Below are 18,223 nucleotides of genomic sequence, written 5' to 3'. Positions count from 1 at the left end.
CGCAGCAGATGCCCTTCCAGCCGCAACCTATCACTGGGAAACATCCATACATACTCATTCACATACACTACGGACAATTTAGCCTACCCAATTCACCTATACCTTCCGCTGTAACCTCCAAGTGTCCATTAAATCATATTAAGTTATCATGTCAAACGTTGTCAGTTCTCCAGGTGACAATATGCTAGTTTGGGATTGGCATGTATGCTTAAATTGTTAGTTGCGCAGATAAATATGTCAGACAACATAATCTCATAGCAATTTTTTACTTTTTGATTTAGTGGCTATTTCATATGAATTTGTAGGATCTCATTCATACAATTTAGTACAGTTTGCTTATTCCCCAACAGCGGTTGGGTTTAGGCTCGAGGTTGGGTGCCACACCTCCCTTTTAAAATTGTAAATCGTCGTACGACTGAACTCGAATTGGTATGAGTTAGCCACTATACTGACAAAACATAGTTACATTTACTCAAGAGATCAGGCTGAAATATAATTTAAGTGTTTTTACTTAAACAACATTATGTTAATCAAAAAACAAAACAAAATAAGATAATCATTCACTGCTATTGACTAAATTAATAAAGCGATTTTAATAGGAATCAATGTGAAGCTAATACTTACTTTACACTTTATTCTGTTTCTTCCTATAGCTCAAATAGTAGAGCATTGGCTAGCAACTTTTTCCAGGAAAACAAGAACTGAAAACAAGAAATGCAAACAGTAAATATTTTGTAAACTAATAACTTAAACAGAGACAACGCAGTGGCGCAGTAGGTAGTGCTGTCACCTCACAGCAAGAAGGTCACTGGTTCGAGCCTCGGCTGGGTCAGTTGGCATTTCTGTGTGGAGTTTGCATGTTCTCCGGGTGCTCCAGTTTCCCCCACAGTCTAAAGACATCCGGTACAGGTGAATTGGGTAGGCTAAATTGTCCGTAGTATATACAGTGTGACTGAGTGTGTGTGGATGTTTCCCAGATATGGGTTACAACTGGAAGGGCTTCCGCTGCGTAAAACGTGCTGGATAAGTTGGTGGTTCATTCTGCTGTGGCGTGCCCGAATTATAAAAGGGACTAAGCCGAAAAGAAAATTAATGAATGACTTTAGCAGACTAAATAGTTTCATTTATTTGTAATACCGTTTCAAATAACAGCTTGTTTGTTGACATTGCAACTGGTTTTAACAAATAGATAACAGAAATGGGGTCATTGCAGTAAACCAGCAGACAACCTGACAGATAAGACATTTGGGATTTTTTTTTTTCTTGGAGTTTTTAGGATTACAGGTGAACAACTGAAGTCACATGGAAATGTTTTGACAATTATTTTTACTTTTATGAACGTCTTATGACCATTGCTGTCTATAGAAAGTTAGAGAGCTCTAATCTAGAATATCTTTAATTGTGTTTCAAAGATGAATGAAGATCTTAGCATTTAAGAACAACATGAGGGTGAGATATTAATATCAGAGTTTACATTTTTGGGTGAACTTAATCTTTAACACAATTATAGGGTTTCTCCTTATCACAAAGATTTGTCTGAGAAGTCTGTAAATGCCAAAAATGGTATCCGCTTAGTTAATCAACAGAAATCTTACACCTGTCTTTTGTGTTTCAAAATTTATTAACAGATGTATCATTTACATAATAAACATAATTAATCAAGTTTTGTTTTAAGAATCTACAAAATGCACTGTAAAAAATGCAGGGTTCCAAACAATTTATTCTTGTTGTCCCAACACAAATTGATCAAGTTAACTTAATACTTTTAACAAATTTATGTGGATTGAACATAAAAAATTAGGTTGTCCCAATAAAATCTCGTTCAGAATCGTGTTGTTTCAGCTCATTTAACTAAGTAGTTTGAACAAGCAGAAAAGAGATATTTTTTGAGTGTATATATGCAAAACTAATAAAAAAAATATTTTAAAAAAACACTGTTTACAATGTTTTCAACTACTATTAAAAAATAAAAATAAATGATTTATGCATTTTGGCCATTTAATTGCATAACAACCTTTTGTGAGCATGACAATCCCATTAATGTCTTCATTTATGTCCATTTTTTTTCGCCTTAGTCTTTATTTATCAGAGGTCACCACAGTGGAACAAACTGATAACCTATCCCAAAGGAAACCCATGCAAACAAAGGGGGAGAACATGCAAACTCCAGACGAAAATGCCAACTGACCCAGCCAGGGCTCAAACCAGCAACTTTCTTGAGAAACAACAACCACTGAGCCACCGTGCTGCCCTTTGTGTTGATTTCAAAATGGTATTATTGTTTTTTTTTTTTAAATATGACATTGGCATCTACTGGAATAAAACCTTTAAAAAGAAATTATTTAAAAAATAACATTATTATCACGCAAATGTGCCGAAGAATCTCTGTTAAAGGGTTAATTTGACCCTAAAATGTTAATAACCTCATCATTTATTTTCCATGTGCTTTTAAACCTTTAGTTTATGTTGAGTTGAACTTTAAATAGTTGTTTTTCCAATCAATAATATGCAGCTTCGGTAAAGCTGCTTTGAGAATAATTATTGTGAAAATTGCTGTAAATATCAACTTGAATTGTATTCTTTCTTCAGTTTTTTTTTTTTTTTTTTTTAAATTTAATTATGGAAGTCAATGGGCTCCAGCAATGAGCATTCTTCAAAATATTTTATTTTATGTTCTACAGAAGAAACTTAAATTGGTTTTGAACAAATGAATGTTGAGTAAATGATGAGAGTTTTCATTTATGTTATTGAATCCTTAAGCTACTATGGAGAGCTACATACTGTATACCTACCAGTTTGAATTGCATTACTATGAAGCATTTAAAATGACTGTACCCCTTAAAAGAATGTCAAGAATGGATGTGAAGGAATTCTGTGTGCTGTCCTCCTATGGTCCAGCTGTGGGCTGCCCTGCTGTTCTGACAGCCTTCCACGGCTCCTCAGGGATGGACCAACTACTTGCACTGCTGGCTAATTTTACAAAGTTTCGACTCTCCGGCCAACCACACAACTCTAAAATATTCATTAACCCGCTTGACAAAAAGATGAAAAATAAATGACACCCTTTTTTCATGGGCTTCCAGTTTTTCTAAGATTGTTTCATAAAAATTACATGACTGATTCATTTCATGTGAGCACAATCTATAATCGGATGCAGATGAAGACAACCCGAGAGTCTGAGTTTTGGATTGTGTTAGACTGTTACATCTCACATCCCGCCTTCTGAGGTGTATTAACAGTTCAGCCTGACTTCCTGTAAGAATGGTTTTGCAGTTGCAAAAAAGAAGCAACCAATCAACCAATCTCTTTCAATTTTTCTAGAAGGCAGTCATCAGGTTTTACGTATTACAGACCTTGTTTTTCACTCCAACACAAATCAGTTGTACAATGGTGATGAAAATGCAACATAGAGGCATAAAAAGAAAACATATTCGATTTTTTTTTTCAGGAATCCCACATGAAAAGAATAAGAGAATATATGCGCATATGTAAAACCCATATGCAGTGTATATGCACATATATGATCATATATATGCTGTATTTATGTGTATATATACATATACATATGCCACATATAGGCAAAATTGAGGTCAATACATGTGCATATACAGGCCATATTTGTCTCCTATATTGCTTCTTTATATCCACATACTGTTGAAGTCAAAATCATTACCCCCCCCTGTATTAGTCCCCCTGTTCATTTTTTCCCTAATTTGTTTAACAGAGAGAAGATTCTTTCAACTCATTTCTAAACATGATAGTTTTAATAACTCATTTCTAATAACATATATTTTATCTTTGCCATGATGATAGTAAATAATATTTTTCTAGATATTTTTCAAGACACATCTATACAGCTTAAAGTGACATTTAAAGGCTTAACTTGGTCAATTAGGTTAACTAGGCAGGTTAGGGTAGTTAGGCAAGTCACTGTATAATGATGGTTTGTTCTGTAGACAATCGAAAAAAATATATAGCTAATATAAGGGGCTAATAATTTTGACCTTAAATGTTTTTTTAAAAATTAAAAACTATTTTTATTCTAGCCGAAATAAAACAAATAAGATTTTACCCCTGTTTATTAGCAACGTTTATTTTCCCCCCAATTTCCGTTTAACGAAGAAAAGATTTTTTCAACACATTTCTAAACATAATAGTTTGATAATTCATTTCTAATAACTGACTTCTTTTATGTTTGCCATGATGACAGTAACTAATGTTTTACTAGATATTTTTCAAGACACTTATATGCAGCTTAAATTGACATTTAAAGGCTTAATTGGGTTAACTAAGTAGGTAAGGATAATTAGGCAAGTTATTGTATAAGAATGGTTTGTTCTGTAGACTATTTGAAAAAATATATGGCTTAAAGGGGCAAATAATTTTTACCCTAAAATGGTTTTTGAAAATTAAAAACTGCTTTTATTCTATAGCCAAAATAAAACAAATAAGACTTTCTACAGAAGAAATACTATTATCAGACATACTGTGAAAATGTCCTTGCTCTGTTTATCATTTGAGAAATATGTAAAGAAAAAATGTGCAAAGGGGGGCTAATAATTCTGACTTCAATTGTACAGTATGTGCATATATGCACACCCACACGCGCGTGTGTGTGTGTGTGGGCGTGCAAGGAAAACGGTCAATTTTGTCACATATTTTAAAAACTATATTAAAATATATGTTAATATAGATTATGTCTGTGTAGGATGCCACTCAGATAAAATGACAGAATTTAAAACTGGCCAATAGTGAAACCAAAACAGCTAAATTCAGACCTACATCGTTTTGAGCTTTACCAAAGATTGATATTTTGTAATCTGACCAAAACCGTTTATATTAAAATTAATTCATTGCTTTCCGATTTGGCCTGGCTGAGTTTCCTCACCACTGGACCAGCAACTTTTATTCCTCATGCCATCTGCGGCCACTCAATTACAGCTCCACAGTGCTGCCCTCCATCAAGCCACAGTTGTACTCTGCTTTTTTTCTATAATGCATCATTTCAGTGAGGGTCCCTTTAAGATCTGGAACTCACCTGATTTCCATTCATCTTTGAGCTGGACCATAATGTCTATTACAAACCGATTTATTTTTAATAGATTCTGGTTTTAAAGGGAAAAGGCTAAAAATTGACTGAAAATACTTTTGATGGACACAAGAGGCTTTAAGTGGCCCTATTTAACTAACAAAATTAATTTAAATTAAAATTTAATTAAAATTAACAAATCATCCTGTTCATCTTTAAAACCTCCTTCAGGGTACAGAACATTCCTCTGGTTAATCTCTTTAAGTAACCTTAAAGTTTCAGCCAAAATAAAAATCAGTAATCATTTCCTCACCCTTCACTTTTTTTCAAATCTGTTTGACCTGTTTTCTTGCTTTAGAAAAAAAGTCTAACACAAAAGAAATATTTTTGAAGAAAACTAACCACTGACCCCCACAGAATTAGTTTTTACAACTAACTATAGAATTAGTCAAGTTACAGGCTTTCTTCAAAATATCTTCAAAAATAATTCAAAATAATAATAAAAACCACTTATCTGAGAAAATGAGGATGAGAAAATAGTGAGTAAATTTTTATTTTGGGTGAACTATCCCTTTAATGTCTGCTATGAACCAATTTGTTTCTAAACATTTTTTCATGTTCTAAAAAAAAATCTTTAAATAAAAAAAAAATAATTAAAAAAAAGTGTTGGAGACTACAGGCACTGAAAGAAAAAAAAATCTTTCCTTGAGGAGGATGAAGTGTTCATCTTTTTAACACCCTCCAAGGCACAAAAGTATTCCTCTGGTTAACCAGATGTGGTCCGAGACCGCACTGGCTTAGCAACAGGAAGAGCACTGCAAGAGTTGATCTGTGGGCAGCTTTTATCATGAGACCAGAATGCCTGCAGTGTTGCCTAACTTCCCCTCTAAATCCATTCACCAAGACAGAACACAATGGGAGAGCTGGCCTAAGGTGTCTAACACTCCATCTCTACAGGAGCGAGAGCAGGTGAACATGAAGAGCTGTTGATTTCATTCTGTACACACAGAAAGCAGGGCCAGCTGAACATTGTAGTAGCTGACAGTTCCCCTTTGGATAAGTGCATTCAGAAGGAAACAACAGACTCAAGACCCCATGTTCCCTTTTAGTGCAAACTTGGCACATTTCCTCTATATTACAGGGAAAACAGTTGCAGCTCCACTAAGTGATGCAACTATTTTCAGGAAGGCAAAAGTGCGGTATGCTAATTTTGAGGCAATAAATACAGTAAAAGCTGTTTCACTAAATCTAGAATGCTTTTTTGAGTCACCATTCTGGATATAAGAATATATATATATATATATATATATATATATATATATATATATATATATATATATATATATATATATATATATATATATACATTCTGGATATAAGAATATATATATATATATATATATATATATATATATATATATATATATATATATATATATATATATATATATATATATATATAAAGAGAGAGAGAGAGAGAGAGAGAGAGAAAGAGAGAGAGAGAGAGAGAAAATTACTTAAAATTGTCTTTTTATAATTTATATTTTTGTTAAAATAAAACATGATAAATGCCTGAATACAATTTATATTCATTCATTCCTTTATTCATTCATTTTTGGCTTAGTCCCTTTATTAATCAGAGGTCGCCACAGCGGAATAAACAGCCAACTTATTTAGCATATGTTTTATATAGCGGATGCCCTTCCAGCTGCAACCCATTACTGAGAAACAACCATACACTCTCATTCACATACATACACTATGGACAATTTGGCTTACCCAATAGCACATGTCTTTGGACTTGTGCTGGAGGAACCCAAAGGAAACCCACGCTAACATAAAGAGAACATGCAAACAGAAATGCCAACTGACCCAACTGTCGCTCGAACCAGCAACCTTCTTGCTTTGAGGCGATCGTGCTACCTACTGCACCACCGTGATGCCCCAATCATTTAATTTGATGCCATGTTTAAATTAATTTTAGATAATGTTCTAACTTCAGAAGAGGCCATTCTGATTTCCAAATCACAACAAATGAAAACATTTGCTACTCAGACCAGACTATGAGATTAGAAGCTCTCTGAAAAGAAAGTTTATGCCAAAAACATGACAAAAAGCGAAGACAAATCAATCATTTATTTAAGGAAATAAACATCACAATCATACTAACATCAACTCCATTACTATAATCAGCACATGTGCTTAACGGCCACAACCAAAAGTCTTGTTCCACTCTTCATACAGCTCCAGATCTTTAGAAGAGACACTGGGCCGCACTGTTTTGAGAGCCTCCTGAAAGTCACTGTACAGTATAGGCCGAACCTGTTCTGCCATGATGGTTGCAATGTCACTAAGACTGATACTTCGGATGGGGCCAAGAGCTGCTTCGCGGCATAGCTGCGTCATGTCGGCCCCTGAAAACCCCTCTGTGCCCTGCACCACTTTCTCCATCTCATCGACTCCCAGCTGGCTTTTTTCATGGGACATGAGGTTAGTCACTATCTGCCTGCGAGCCTCAGCCTCTGGGAGAGGAATGTAGAGCCTCTTGGCTAAACGACGACGTGCTGCCTCATCAATTTCTTGTGGCCGGTTGGTGGCACCCACTACAAGAATACGATCTTCTGCTGAGGTGGCGGCTCCATCCAGCTGGACAAGAAACTCTGTTTTAATTCGACGAGAAGAGTCATGCTCTCCATCTGTGCGTTGTGAAAGAAGAGAATCAATCTCATCAATGAAGATAACTGCAGGTTGATGGCACCGAGCGATGGCAAAAAGTGCTCGGACCATCTTTTCACCTTCCCCGACCCATTTTGAAGTGAGCGAGGAAGCACTGATGCTAAAGAAAGTAGCTCCTGATTGGCACGCTATACACTTGCCTATGAGGGTTTTACCAGTGCCTGGAGGCCCGAATAGAAGGATGCCTTTAGGTGGACCTCTAAGGCCAGTGAAGATATCAGGCCTCAACATAGGCCACACTACAATCTCTTTGATTGTAGCTTTGGCAAACTCCAGGCCAGCAATATCATCCCAAGCTACCGGAGGGCCATGGTCCATGATTTCACTCATGATAAGTTCAATGATCTTTGGCTCAAAGTTCTTTAAACGCTCATCAACGGGTTGCATATCTTTTGGTGTGTTGTCCTTCAAATCTTCCTCTTGCCTTGGCATAGGAGAGATAAATTTAGAGGACGCGCCCCGAGAACGATTTGCCCCAAGGCACTTTTTAGTGATTGTAAAAACATTGCCTGGAGAACCTCGTTGGCCCTGATGGGAATGCTTTTTTTGCTGGTCAACGATGAACTGCTCTCTTGCAGATCTAAAATTAGTGCTAATACCTTCCTCTCCTCTCAGTCCCCTCCCTCGCAGTTCCTGCTCGCCTTGTGATGGGAATGAGCTTCTGCTGCTTTCAGTTCCTGAGCCGTAGAAGTTCTTCCTCTTGGAGGGGTTTGTGGAGGAAAAGAACACAGGCTGATTGTGCACATTGGATCTACTTGTGCAAGCTACATTAGACTGAGGCACAACAGCATTGCCTGTGGAACCGAAATTATTATGGCCAAATATTGTAGATCCTGTTAGACCTTTTGGAGTATTTTGTGCTAGGGAAAAACGCGGAGGGGCTACTTCGAGTCCCCCAGATCCACTAATTGGGTTAATGTCCCCCCTTGCCATTTCCGCTGTGGGTAAAGGCACAGAGTGCCCGTGAGCCAGAGGCTCTTGCTTTAATCCGGAGGGAGGACCAGAGAGAGAACTGCCTTTCTCTCCACCCCCACTAACCTCACCACCGACAGAGATGTTAACATCTGCTGGATCTACAGGGAGAGCGCATCCATCTGACCTGGCCTGTATCATCTTCTGCACGCACGACAAGTTGAACACATTCTCGAGTGTTAGGGACGATTCCCATTTGTCGCTATGGTTCTTTTGATTGCGGGCCAGGTGCAGGGCAGTCTCTGCGTAGTTGTTTAGTCCTTTGTATGGGTCGTCTGAGTCAAGGACTGCGGCATAGCGCTCGGTGTAGGTCCTGAGCAGGCTGGCAGCTCCGGCCGGAGAGAGCTCAGCATTCGCCCATGCATACTGAATGGACAAGATGTGTGCCCGATAAGCATCGGCCGTCTGTTCAGGTGTACAGGAGCCAGACGAAATGTCAAAGGACCTCCTCTGCCACTCGTCCAGGTGTGCTCTGCTCATGCCTGGCCTGCTCCAGCCTGCATAAGAAGTGGACACAGGATAAATTAATAATGTATAAAAGTAAAGAAGTATCACACAACAATAGCATGGACAGACTTCTAGAAGTAAATGATAAAGCAAATATTCATGACTTTTCACATTCATTTGAGGGTAAATAAAATTTAGCAAAAACTTTATCTATTTCAATTTGAATGTTGTGGCTATAATGTTTTCTAAAGCGTTTCTGTTAAGGGCATAAGGTTTTCACAGTTGTTTTGATAAATTTAATAGATTCATCTGAAAATTTGTCAAACTTTCATCGAACGGACTTAAAACTCAGCCCTATTTACAACATAACTCAAAATTATCTGTCACATATTTTACTAAATAAAATAATATGTACTAAATATCAGTCTGTTACAAGACTGCACAATATATTGTTTCAACATAAGTGTCACATTAGCCCCTTTCACACATACAGACCTTTCCGGAAAATTACAGGCAATTTTCCGGAAAGGTTGTATGTGTGAACAGGTCCTTTTTGAAAATACCGGTAAATTCGTTCTGGCTATTTTCCGGAAAGAGAAGTTGTAACATTACCGGCAATTTGCCGGAATGCTGCGCTGTGTGAATGCAGAAGGAAGATTCCCGTAATAAGCGCGTGCACGTCTAGAACGTGCTGACGTGAGACGTCTGCTTTAGCCAATCACAACAGTCAGACGCATTTACGTCCGCGCGGTTTGTGAGGATAAAAGCCTTTGAATATTTTTCCAGACACATTTAGCTGCTAGAAGTTAGTCAGGTCACGTTTATATGTTCTTCTTAATGCCAACTGTGTAAATAATCATCGATGAGATGCTTATGATAAGCCGTTGTTTGTTTACCTTCAAGCTTTGCGTGCGCCTATGAGCGCCTGCACACGCACATATTATGAACATCTCGACATGCGAAAGTGATCCTGCGAAAGTTGTTCACAATATTGATCATCCACAGAGTTTGTAATTTAGTCAAATGTTTACAAATACAAGCGCAGCCGTTTAAAGCTCATTTGTGGTGAATGATGTCAGAATTTACCGGTATTTTGGAATGGATGTGTGAATGCTCTTTTCCGGAAAATTTCCGTAACGTCCTCGCCTGTGTGAACATACCGGTAAATATACAGGTAAAGTCGTTCCGGAAATTTTCCAGAAATTTACCGGTATCACTGTGTGAAAGGGGCTAATGTGTGCATCTGCAATAATCACATCGCAGTAAGGCTCATCATTGACATTCATGTGATTTGAGGATTAATTACAAAGTTAAACCATAACAGAATGAAAAGGTTTGGTAAAGTGACGATTAAAAAATAGAGGCCTGTTAAATCTTTCCAAATGTGGTGCTTATATAGAAAAACTCAACCTAGTGTTCAAGTGATAAACATACAGTTGAAACCAAAAATTTACATTCACTCTAAAAAAGGAACATAACCATTTTTTGTTTGTTTGTTTGTTTGTTTGTTTGTTAAATGTCTGATGATAAATCATACTAAACGTTTACTATTTTAGGTCCGTTAGGATTTCCTAATTGATTTACATTTGCTAAATGCCAGAATAATAATTTCTAGATTTTTTATTAATTTCTAGACAGTCAAAAATGTACACACATTTCCTAGGTATTTTTTTAGCTTTGCTTTTAAACTGTGTAACTTTGGTCAAATGTTTTTGGTATCCTTCCACAAGCTTCTCACAATAGTTTGAAGGACTTTTGGCCCATTCCTCCGGACAGAAATTGAGTCAGATTTGTAGGCTGTCTTGCTCGCAAAAGCTTTTTCAACTATCCCCACAAATTTTCTATAGTATTGAGATCAGGGTTTTGTGATGGCCACTCCAAAACATTCACTCTGTTGTCTTTAAAGCACATTTCAACTAATTCAGCAGTATGCTTAGGGTCATGGTCTATTCGGAAGACCCATTTGTGGCCAAGTTTTAATTTCCTGGCTGATGTCTTGGGATGTTGCTTCAGTATTTCTACATAATGTTCTTTCTTTATAATGCCATCTATGCTGTGAAGAGGATCAGTCCCTCTTGCAACAAAACAGCCCCAAAACATGATGCTGCCGCCCCCATACTTCACAGTTAGGATGGTGTTCCTAGGCTTGCAAGCTTTCCCCTTTGTCCTCCAAATGCAAGATCTTATTCATTGTATCATTTGTCACTTAATGACTTTCAGTGCTCAGCCGTAAAGAGCGTGAACAAATCACTTGCGTGATGACGTACATCACAGACATGCTGCTGTGCTGCCGTGCTGCCAGCGCTCAGCAGTTCGCTCCGTCGCAGTCTTGCAGAAACTTTAGCTACAAAATGAGTGCCCTGAATACAGATGTGTATGAACAAGCTTCCACAATTAAGAATGCAGACAAATTAGTTGATGAGAGAGGAAGAACTAATGCAATGGTTTGAAAGTGGTTCGGCTTTTTAAGTTCCAATAAACTTGTAGTTTCGGTGCTCTGCAAAATGTGCGGGAGAGTGCCGACTAGCATCGAGGACACTTCAAATCTGTTCCATCCTATAGAACAGTGGTCGGGAACCTATGGCAAAACCCACCATGCAGCTTTTGCGGCAAAGTACAAGCTGAGCGAAAGCTGAAAGAAGGCGTGAGAAGCTCCAGCATGAACTGCAAACCTTTCAAAAATGGTGAATAAGTCGTGTATGCTAAGTATGGCAAATAAACTGCTCGCGGCAGTGCTGGATCTTGCTCCGGCAAATGTCAGATATTCGTGTTTTGCTTAACTTGTGCATGGTGAATACCTGAATGTGTGTTTATGTGGTAGAGAGACTGTGAATGAGTCCGAGTGAAAAACATCAGCAAAGCTGTGTGAAATGTTGCCAGATGTTGCTGACTGATTCCAGCCCAAAAACTATACAAAACCCGCCGAAAATCAAAACTGCCCAATTGGACGGGAAACCGCAAAATCTGGCAACAATGGTGAAGTGCATCGTGTACGCGCGCACACAAATGTAGTCACTTTTGTCTAATCAGCTTTCTTACATTTACAATCACTCTCATTGATTGGTGATTATTGTTTCGTGCGTAGTGAGCAGACATAGTAACATAGTGGCCTACTATGTATTTTCAAAAATGCTAGAGGCAATCAAGCATACATGAACATATTTTTTTTAAACCAGAGTAAATCGGATAATGAGCCTCATCAAGAGAAGATGAAACTGCACCCTCTGTGTAGTATTTACATCTTGGCTTATCAACACATGCATATAGTATATAAAATACTCGCATATAAACCTATAATATGTTTAAACATGTATGAAACTTGCGCATATACATATAAACTTGATGCATGCATACACCCACATATATAAACTTGATTCTTGCATACACCCAAATTAACACTCACACACATAAACTCGCTGCATGCTAGTATAGCACTCGAGCAAACTTACAAAACAAAATTCATAAACATTTTTATTAGGAATCTGGTTACTGCAAACTGATGAAATAGAAATAATCTGATTAATAGATGTATTAATTCTGTTAAATAATGAAATTAGTGTAACTTAATGTTAAATAAGTGTGTTATATAAAATAATATAAAATATTAGTCTATATAAATAGACTATATATAATATACAAGAACGATTTTATGTTAAACCTTTTAATTTAATTAGGTAATTATATACACAAATATAAAAAGACAAATATAACCCTTAAAGGATGTTCAAGATGAAAAGCAACCAGAACTATGAATATACTCATCTGTTTGTAAAGGCTAAATACAAATATAAAGTGAACATTAATTTTTTTTGTACTTTTTTATTTTTTAAAAAAGTTATAAGAGCCTGGAGTTATTATAGACTTTGCAAATTCAGTTTGCAGACATTTGTAGGTACAGACATCTATTGTGTGCATTCTCTGCAGTTTTTCCCTGGCTTTTTAAATTTCCAATTATCCAAATCGATATTGGAATTATATCTTTTAACCGAAATTAAGAAATATATTGCGATATAAATTTTTGCCATATCATCCAGCCCTACTGGTCTTTATGGTCAAACAGTTCAATCTTAGGCCCAATCCCAATTCTACCCCTTAGCCCTTCCCCTTACTCCTACCCCTCGTTTTGCGGGTGCAGGCCAAGGGGTAGTGGTGTCCCAATTCTTTTTAGCTGGAAGGCGTAGGGCTAACGGAAAGGGGTGAATAGTCCCAGAATACACATGCCACAGTGAATTTCCCAGAATACACCTGCCACAAAGGCAGTATTGCTGAACCCGGAAGTAATGAGATCCACAAATTTGTATTTTTTGATATTATTACGAATTTTCACAACAAACAAACATGTGTTTTAACATATTCACAACCGTGTTTGTGTTTTACCGTCATGCCTTAAAAAAAAAAAAACGCTAAATTTCGCAATCTATAATCCCTATTAATAACTCCTGTACAGCAGTCCCACAGTATTCTGACACTCGAAGACTTTGTCAGTAATGTCTAGTGGCTGGGAATGAGCTTTTTACAGTGTCTGCTATGATGTTAATGTTGTTTTTGGTGTGTTTACATTGATGAATATGGCCACTGTGTACATACACAGTACAGTTACGATCTTATTGCCACATTAGATCGTTATGATAACATACTATACGCCTTTAGTGATTTCCTTAAGATAAATACCAATAAAAAACACAACTGGAATAACTACAGCAGTCGCGATTATCTGATCTCATATGAAGCATCAGATCGCGAGGACATATGATGACGTGTGCAGGTGGTGTAGTGCTGTCCCACTTCTTAGGGGTAAATTTTGCAGCCCTTCCCCTTAACCCTCGGTTGTAAGGGCCAAAGGAAAGGGGAAGGGGTAGGGGTACAAAAGAAAAATTGGGATAGGGCCTTAGGTTCCATCAGACCACAGGACATGTCTTCAAAAACTATTATTTTTCCCGGTGTAATTTTGCAAATTGTAGTCTGGCTTTTTTGTTGATTCTGGCTTGTTGATTTTCCCATGTTGTCACACAAGGAAGCAGTGTGTTTGAGGTTTTCCTTAAATACTATTTTACAGTTGTGCCTCCAATTAACTTTAATGTTGTCAATTAGCCAATCAGAAACTTCCAAAACCTTGATACCATCATCTGAGCTTTTTCAGAGGCATAATACTCTTATTGTATGTAAACTTGACTTTAAAAAAGTTATAACAATTTCTCAAAAATATCTCTCTCATTATTCTGCAATTAAGTATGCATAACAAAAACAAATTTGATAATCCTAACTTACCAAAAACAAAAAAGTTTAGTCACATTAACATCTGACTTCTTTTAAATGGTTATGTGCCTTTTTATACAGTGTATGTAAACTTCTGGTTTCAACTGTAACTAGATATTAAAGTTTGAGAACAAACTTTATGGTGGCTTGAAAAGCCGAGTATGAAAGTTTGAAGTGGTTTTAAAGTGTAAAAAGCATGTTACTAGTATGATTCTAGCTTGAATTAGCATGTTACTAGCATGAATTAGCATGTTATTAGTATGATTCTAGCATGAATTAGCATGTTGTTAGCATGAATTAGCATGAATTAACATGTTACTAGCATGATTTTTACATGAATTGGCATGTTGCTAGCATGATTCTAACATGAATTAGCATGGTACTAAAATGATTCTAGCATGAATTAGCATGTTGTTAGCATGATTCTAGCATAAATTAGCATGATTCTAGCATGAATTAGCATGTTGTTAGCATGATTTTAAAATTAATTAGCAAGTTATTAGCATGACTCTAGCATGAATTAGCATGTTGCTAGCATGATTCTAGCATGAATTAGCATGTTGCTAGCATGATACTAGCATGAATTAGCATGATTCTAGCATGAATTAACATGTTACTAGCATGATTCTAGCATGAATTAGCATGTTGTTAGCACGAATCTAGCATATTAAATTAACATGATTCTAGCATGAATTAACATGTTGTTAGCATGATTCTAGCATGAATTAGCATGTTGCTAGTATGATTCTAGCATAAATTAGCTTGTTGTTAGCATGATTCTAGCATGATATAGCATGTTGTTAGCATGATTCAAGCATAGAGTAGCATGTTACTAGCATGAATTAGCATGTTGTTAGCATGATTCTAGCATAAAGTAGCATGTTACTAGCATGAATTAGCATTTTGTTAGCATGTTTATAGCATGAATTAATGTGTGCTAGCATGACAAGCATGTCATTAGCATGTTTCTAGCAAGATTAGCATGTCAGTAGCATGTTAAAACTACTAGCATGTGTTAGAACAGCTAGTCATAGTTTATAAAACAGTTGCTAGGGTGTTGTAAATGGTTGCTGAGGAGTGGCTAGTAAGTCCCCTGCTGAAAAATCCAGCTTAAACCAGCCTAGGCTGGTTGGCTGGTTTTAGCTGGTCGACCAGCCTGGTTTTAGAGGGGTTTTGACCATTTCCAGGCTGGTTTCCAGCCATCTTAGCTGTTCAGGCTGGAAAATGACCAGCCAAATCCAGCCTAAACCAGCTTGACCAGCCTGGTTTAAGCTGGATATAGCTGGTTTTGGCTGGACTCCCAGCTTGGCTAGGCTGGTCAAGCTGGTTTTAGCTGGTCATCCCCCAGCCTGACCAGCTAAGACCAGGCTCAAAATGTCTGGAAACCAGCCTGGAAGTAGCCAAAACCCCTCTAAAACCAGGCTGGTCGACCAGCTAAAACCAGCCAACCAGCTTAGGCTGGTTTAAGCTGGATTTTTCAGCAGGGTCTAAAGGTCATCAGTGATTGGCTGCTGGCTAGACGGAGTTGAATGAGGCCTGACTAGTCTGTAGGACAGTCTGATACAAAGTTATATGAGCTCACAAAAGTTGATCCAATGTTAAGTCAATGGTAGTCTTTTACAAAAGAAGTCTATGGACAGTTGCTAGGGTGCCATAAGTGGTTGCTAGGGAGTGGCTAGTAAGTTAAAAGGTCATCAGTTATTGGCAGCTGGCTAGACTGAGTTAAATGAGCCCAGTTAGAAGTCTGTAGGACAGTCTGATGCAGAGTTATGAGCTCACAAAGTTTGACCCAATGTTAAGTCAATGGGACTTTTGGGAATTTTCCGGGTCGTTTTTCGGAAAACCGGAAGTGGGATCAGTTAGAAAAGATATAAGCTGCTTCCCAAATCGACACTTATGCACTATTCTACGCCATTTTGAAGTATAAATAGTGTAAGTAGTGCGTTCACACTGAAAACTCTAAAATAATAAGTGTACTTTAATTACCCGGATGATGCACTCATTCAGCCGCTAAAATGAAGTGTGTAACAATGGACACTTCACGCACTCAACGACCGCAGGTTTGCTTACGTAGCGGAAGGGGCGGAGCTATCGGACACACATGTTGGATAACTTTATTTATTTTGGATGGTGAAAGCAAAATTCTCATACGAGACTGATTATAGCGCCTCACGATGGTGAATGCAGTTATACTCACGGCAGGTAATATTTGATAATTCGGTCGTTTATTTCACTTATTTGGTAACCGTCAAACGTCATTAGGGAAACGGTTTGAATTTCCGCTTAGTAAAAAACCATTAGTGTGCCATTTGGGACGACACTACATACATATCTGCTTCTTAACTGTGACGTCACGCGGAGCGGCTTCAGGGTCCAAGCTCTCTATTCAACTGAAAGGGGAGATTCATGAAATGGTAATAATAAACGTTTACAAAGCGATTTAATACTTTCGAAAGTCACGATCGCAATATATATGTCCATGCCTAATATCCGATGGCCAGAAAGTGATTCATTGTTTTATAAATTGTTAAAATTTTGGTATCTGTTATGCAGCAAGCCCAGAGATTGTTGTGTACACTATGACTTTATGTAAAATTAACTTTAATGAGTGATAGGAATAAAATGCGATCATAAACAAATGATTTCTCCACTCAAATGAATGGCGGCTTGGACCCGGAAACAGTATACATACTTCACAAACACGTCACCACTTAACAAGCGGATACTATCCTGTTGAGTGTGTGAGTGTGTAAGTGCATAAGTACATAGTGCATGAGTGCATAGTGTGCCATTTGGGACGCAGCTATAGTAACCAGAGTCAGAACAGTTTGAAGGTTTGACAAAAATTTGAAGTATGTAGCTTGAAAGGGTTAGGAGGAGATACACTTCAAAATTAGTCTCAGAAGAAGAAGAAGTTTAAGTGAGATAACAGTATGTTGGCTTTTCAAGACACCATAATGAAAACCATAGCTTGGATTGTAAGGGCTCAGGATTTCAGAAAGTGCAAAAAATATTTTGCACTCCCAAGAGTCTGGACGCAACTAATGAAGTAGCTTTTGACATATTAAAAGGTAAACAGAAATCAAATTCAAAGATATATTTGATTTGTTGATCTGTTCATTGTTTTAATGACTAAAACTCCTGAATGACAGTTGACTAAGAAGAATTTATGAAACAGAAACGTTAACGTTACGTTACACCCGAATGTCCCCCGTCTCATCAATCAGATCAAATGTGGTGTATAAGGACATTACGAATAATATCTCCAGGGTATCAACACATTTTATGGAATGTCTTCAGAAAGACAAGACAGTAGCTTAAACTCATAACATGAGCTGAAAGCATAAACAAAGCGATCAAACGAAAAACGACTTACGTTTTCATTTACTTTTGGTTGAGGAAAATAGCAACATACCTCTGGGTTAAACGTATTTCTCGTGTAAATGATGGACACGAAACAAAACAACCATAAAGTTGACTAAAGCTCCCGCCTCCAGCCTCTACGGCGCGCGCGAACAACTTCCGGCTGATCTGTAAAAAGATCGCGTGCGCCATCGCCTGACGAAAAACAATCACTGCGTGCAGTAATGTGATTTTTTAGCGTTCTGTTTAAACATACGACAATAGCTTCGTGAAGTAATACTTCCATTTAAAAGAATTCATGGTTAGAATGTGAAATATTTTAGGGAAAATATATTACAAAACTGAATATTAGTGTAATATGATGTCTTTTTTTCAAAGAAAACACAATAGAGAAAATATGGTTAGTAGCAGATTTCAACA

General features: G+C 37.3%; 4 protein-coding genes across 6 annotated transcripts in view; 1 reads left to right on the top strand and 3 right to left on the bottom strand.

Moving 5' to 3' along the window:
• The window catches only part of LOC147841024 (uncharacterized), a 485,466-nt gene that overhangs the window by 86,420 nt on the left and 380,823 nt on the right, over nucleotides 1-18,223 (bottom strand). The gene's annotated exons all lie outside the window — the stretch shown is intronic.
• The window catches only part of LOC147834160 (uncharacterized), a 439,063-nt gene that overhangs the window by 62,886 nt on the left and 357,954 nt on the right, over nucleotides 1-18,223 (top strand). The window lies entirely within an intron of this gene.
• The window catches only part of klc1a (kinesin light chain 1a), a 209,886-nt gene that overhangs the window by 75,192 nt on the left and 116,471 nt on the right, over nucleotides 1-18,223 (bottom strand). The window lies entirely within an intron of this gene.
• Nucleotides 7,148-17,944, bottom strand: fignl1 (fidgetin-like 1). Of its 3 annotated transcripts, none has more exons than XM_087278387.1 (2): nucleotides 17,817-17,944; nucleotides 7,148-9,234 (listed from the first exon to the last, which is right to left on the bottom strand). In XM_087278387.1, exon 2 carries the CDS (start codon nucleotides 9,215-9,217, stop codon nucleotides 7,232-7,234), a length of 1,986 nt encoding a protein of 661 aa, XP_087134513.1. In that variant the 5' UTR covers nucleotides 9,218-9,234; nucleotides 17,817-17,944; the 3' UTR covers nucleotides 7,148-7,231.

Source organism: Danio rerio, chromosome 13, assembly GCF_052040795.2.
Source record: "Danio rerio strain M-AB ecotype USA chromosome 13, GRCz13ab, whole genome shotgun sequence".
Classification (NCBI taxonomy): Eukaryota; Metazoa; Chordata; class Actinopteri; order Cypriniformes; family Danionidae; genus Danio; species Danio rerio.
This window is presented reverse-complemented; position numbering and strand designations above follow the sequence as displayed.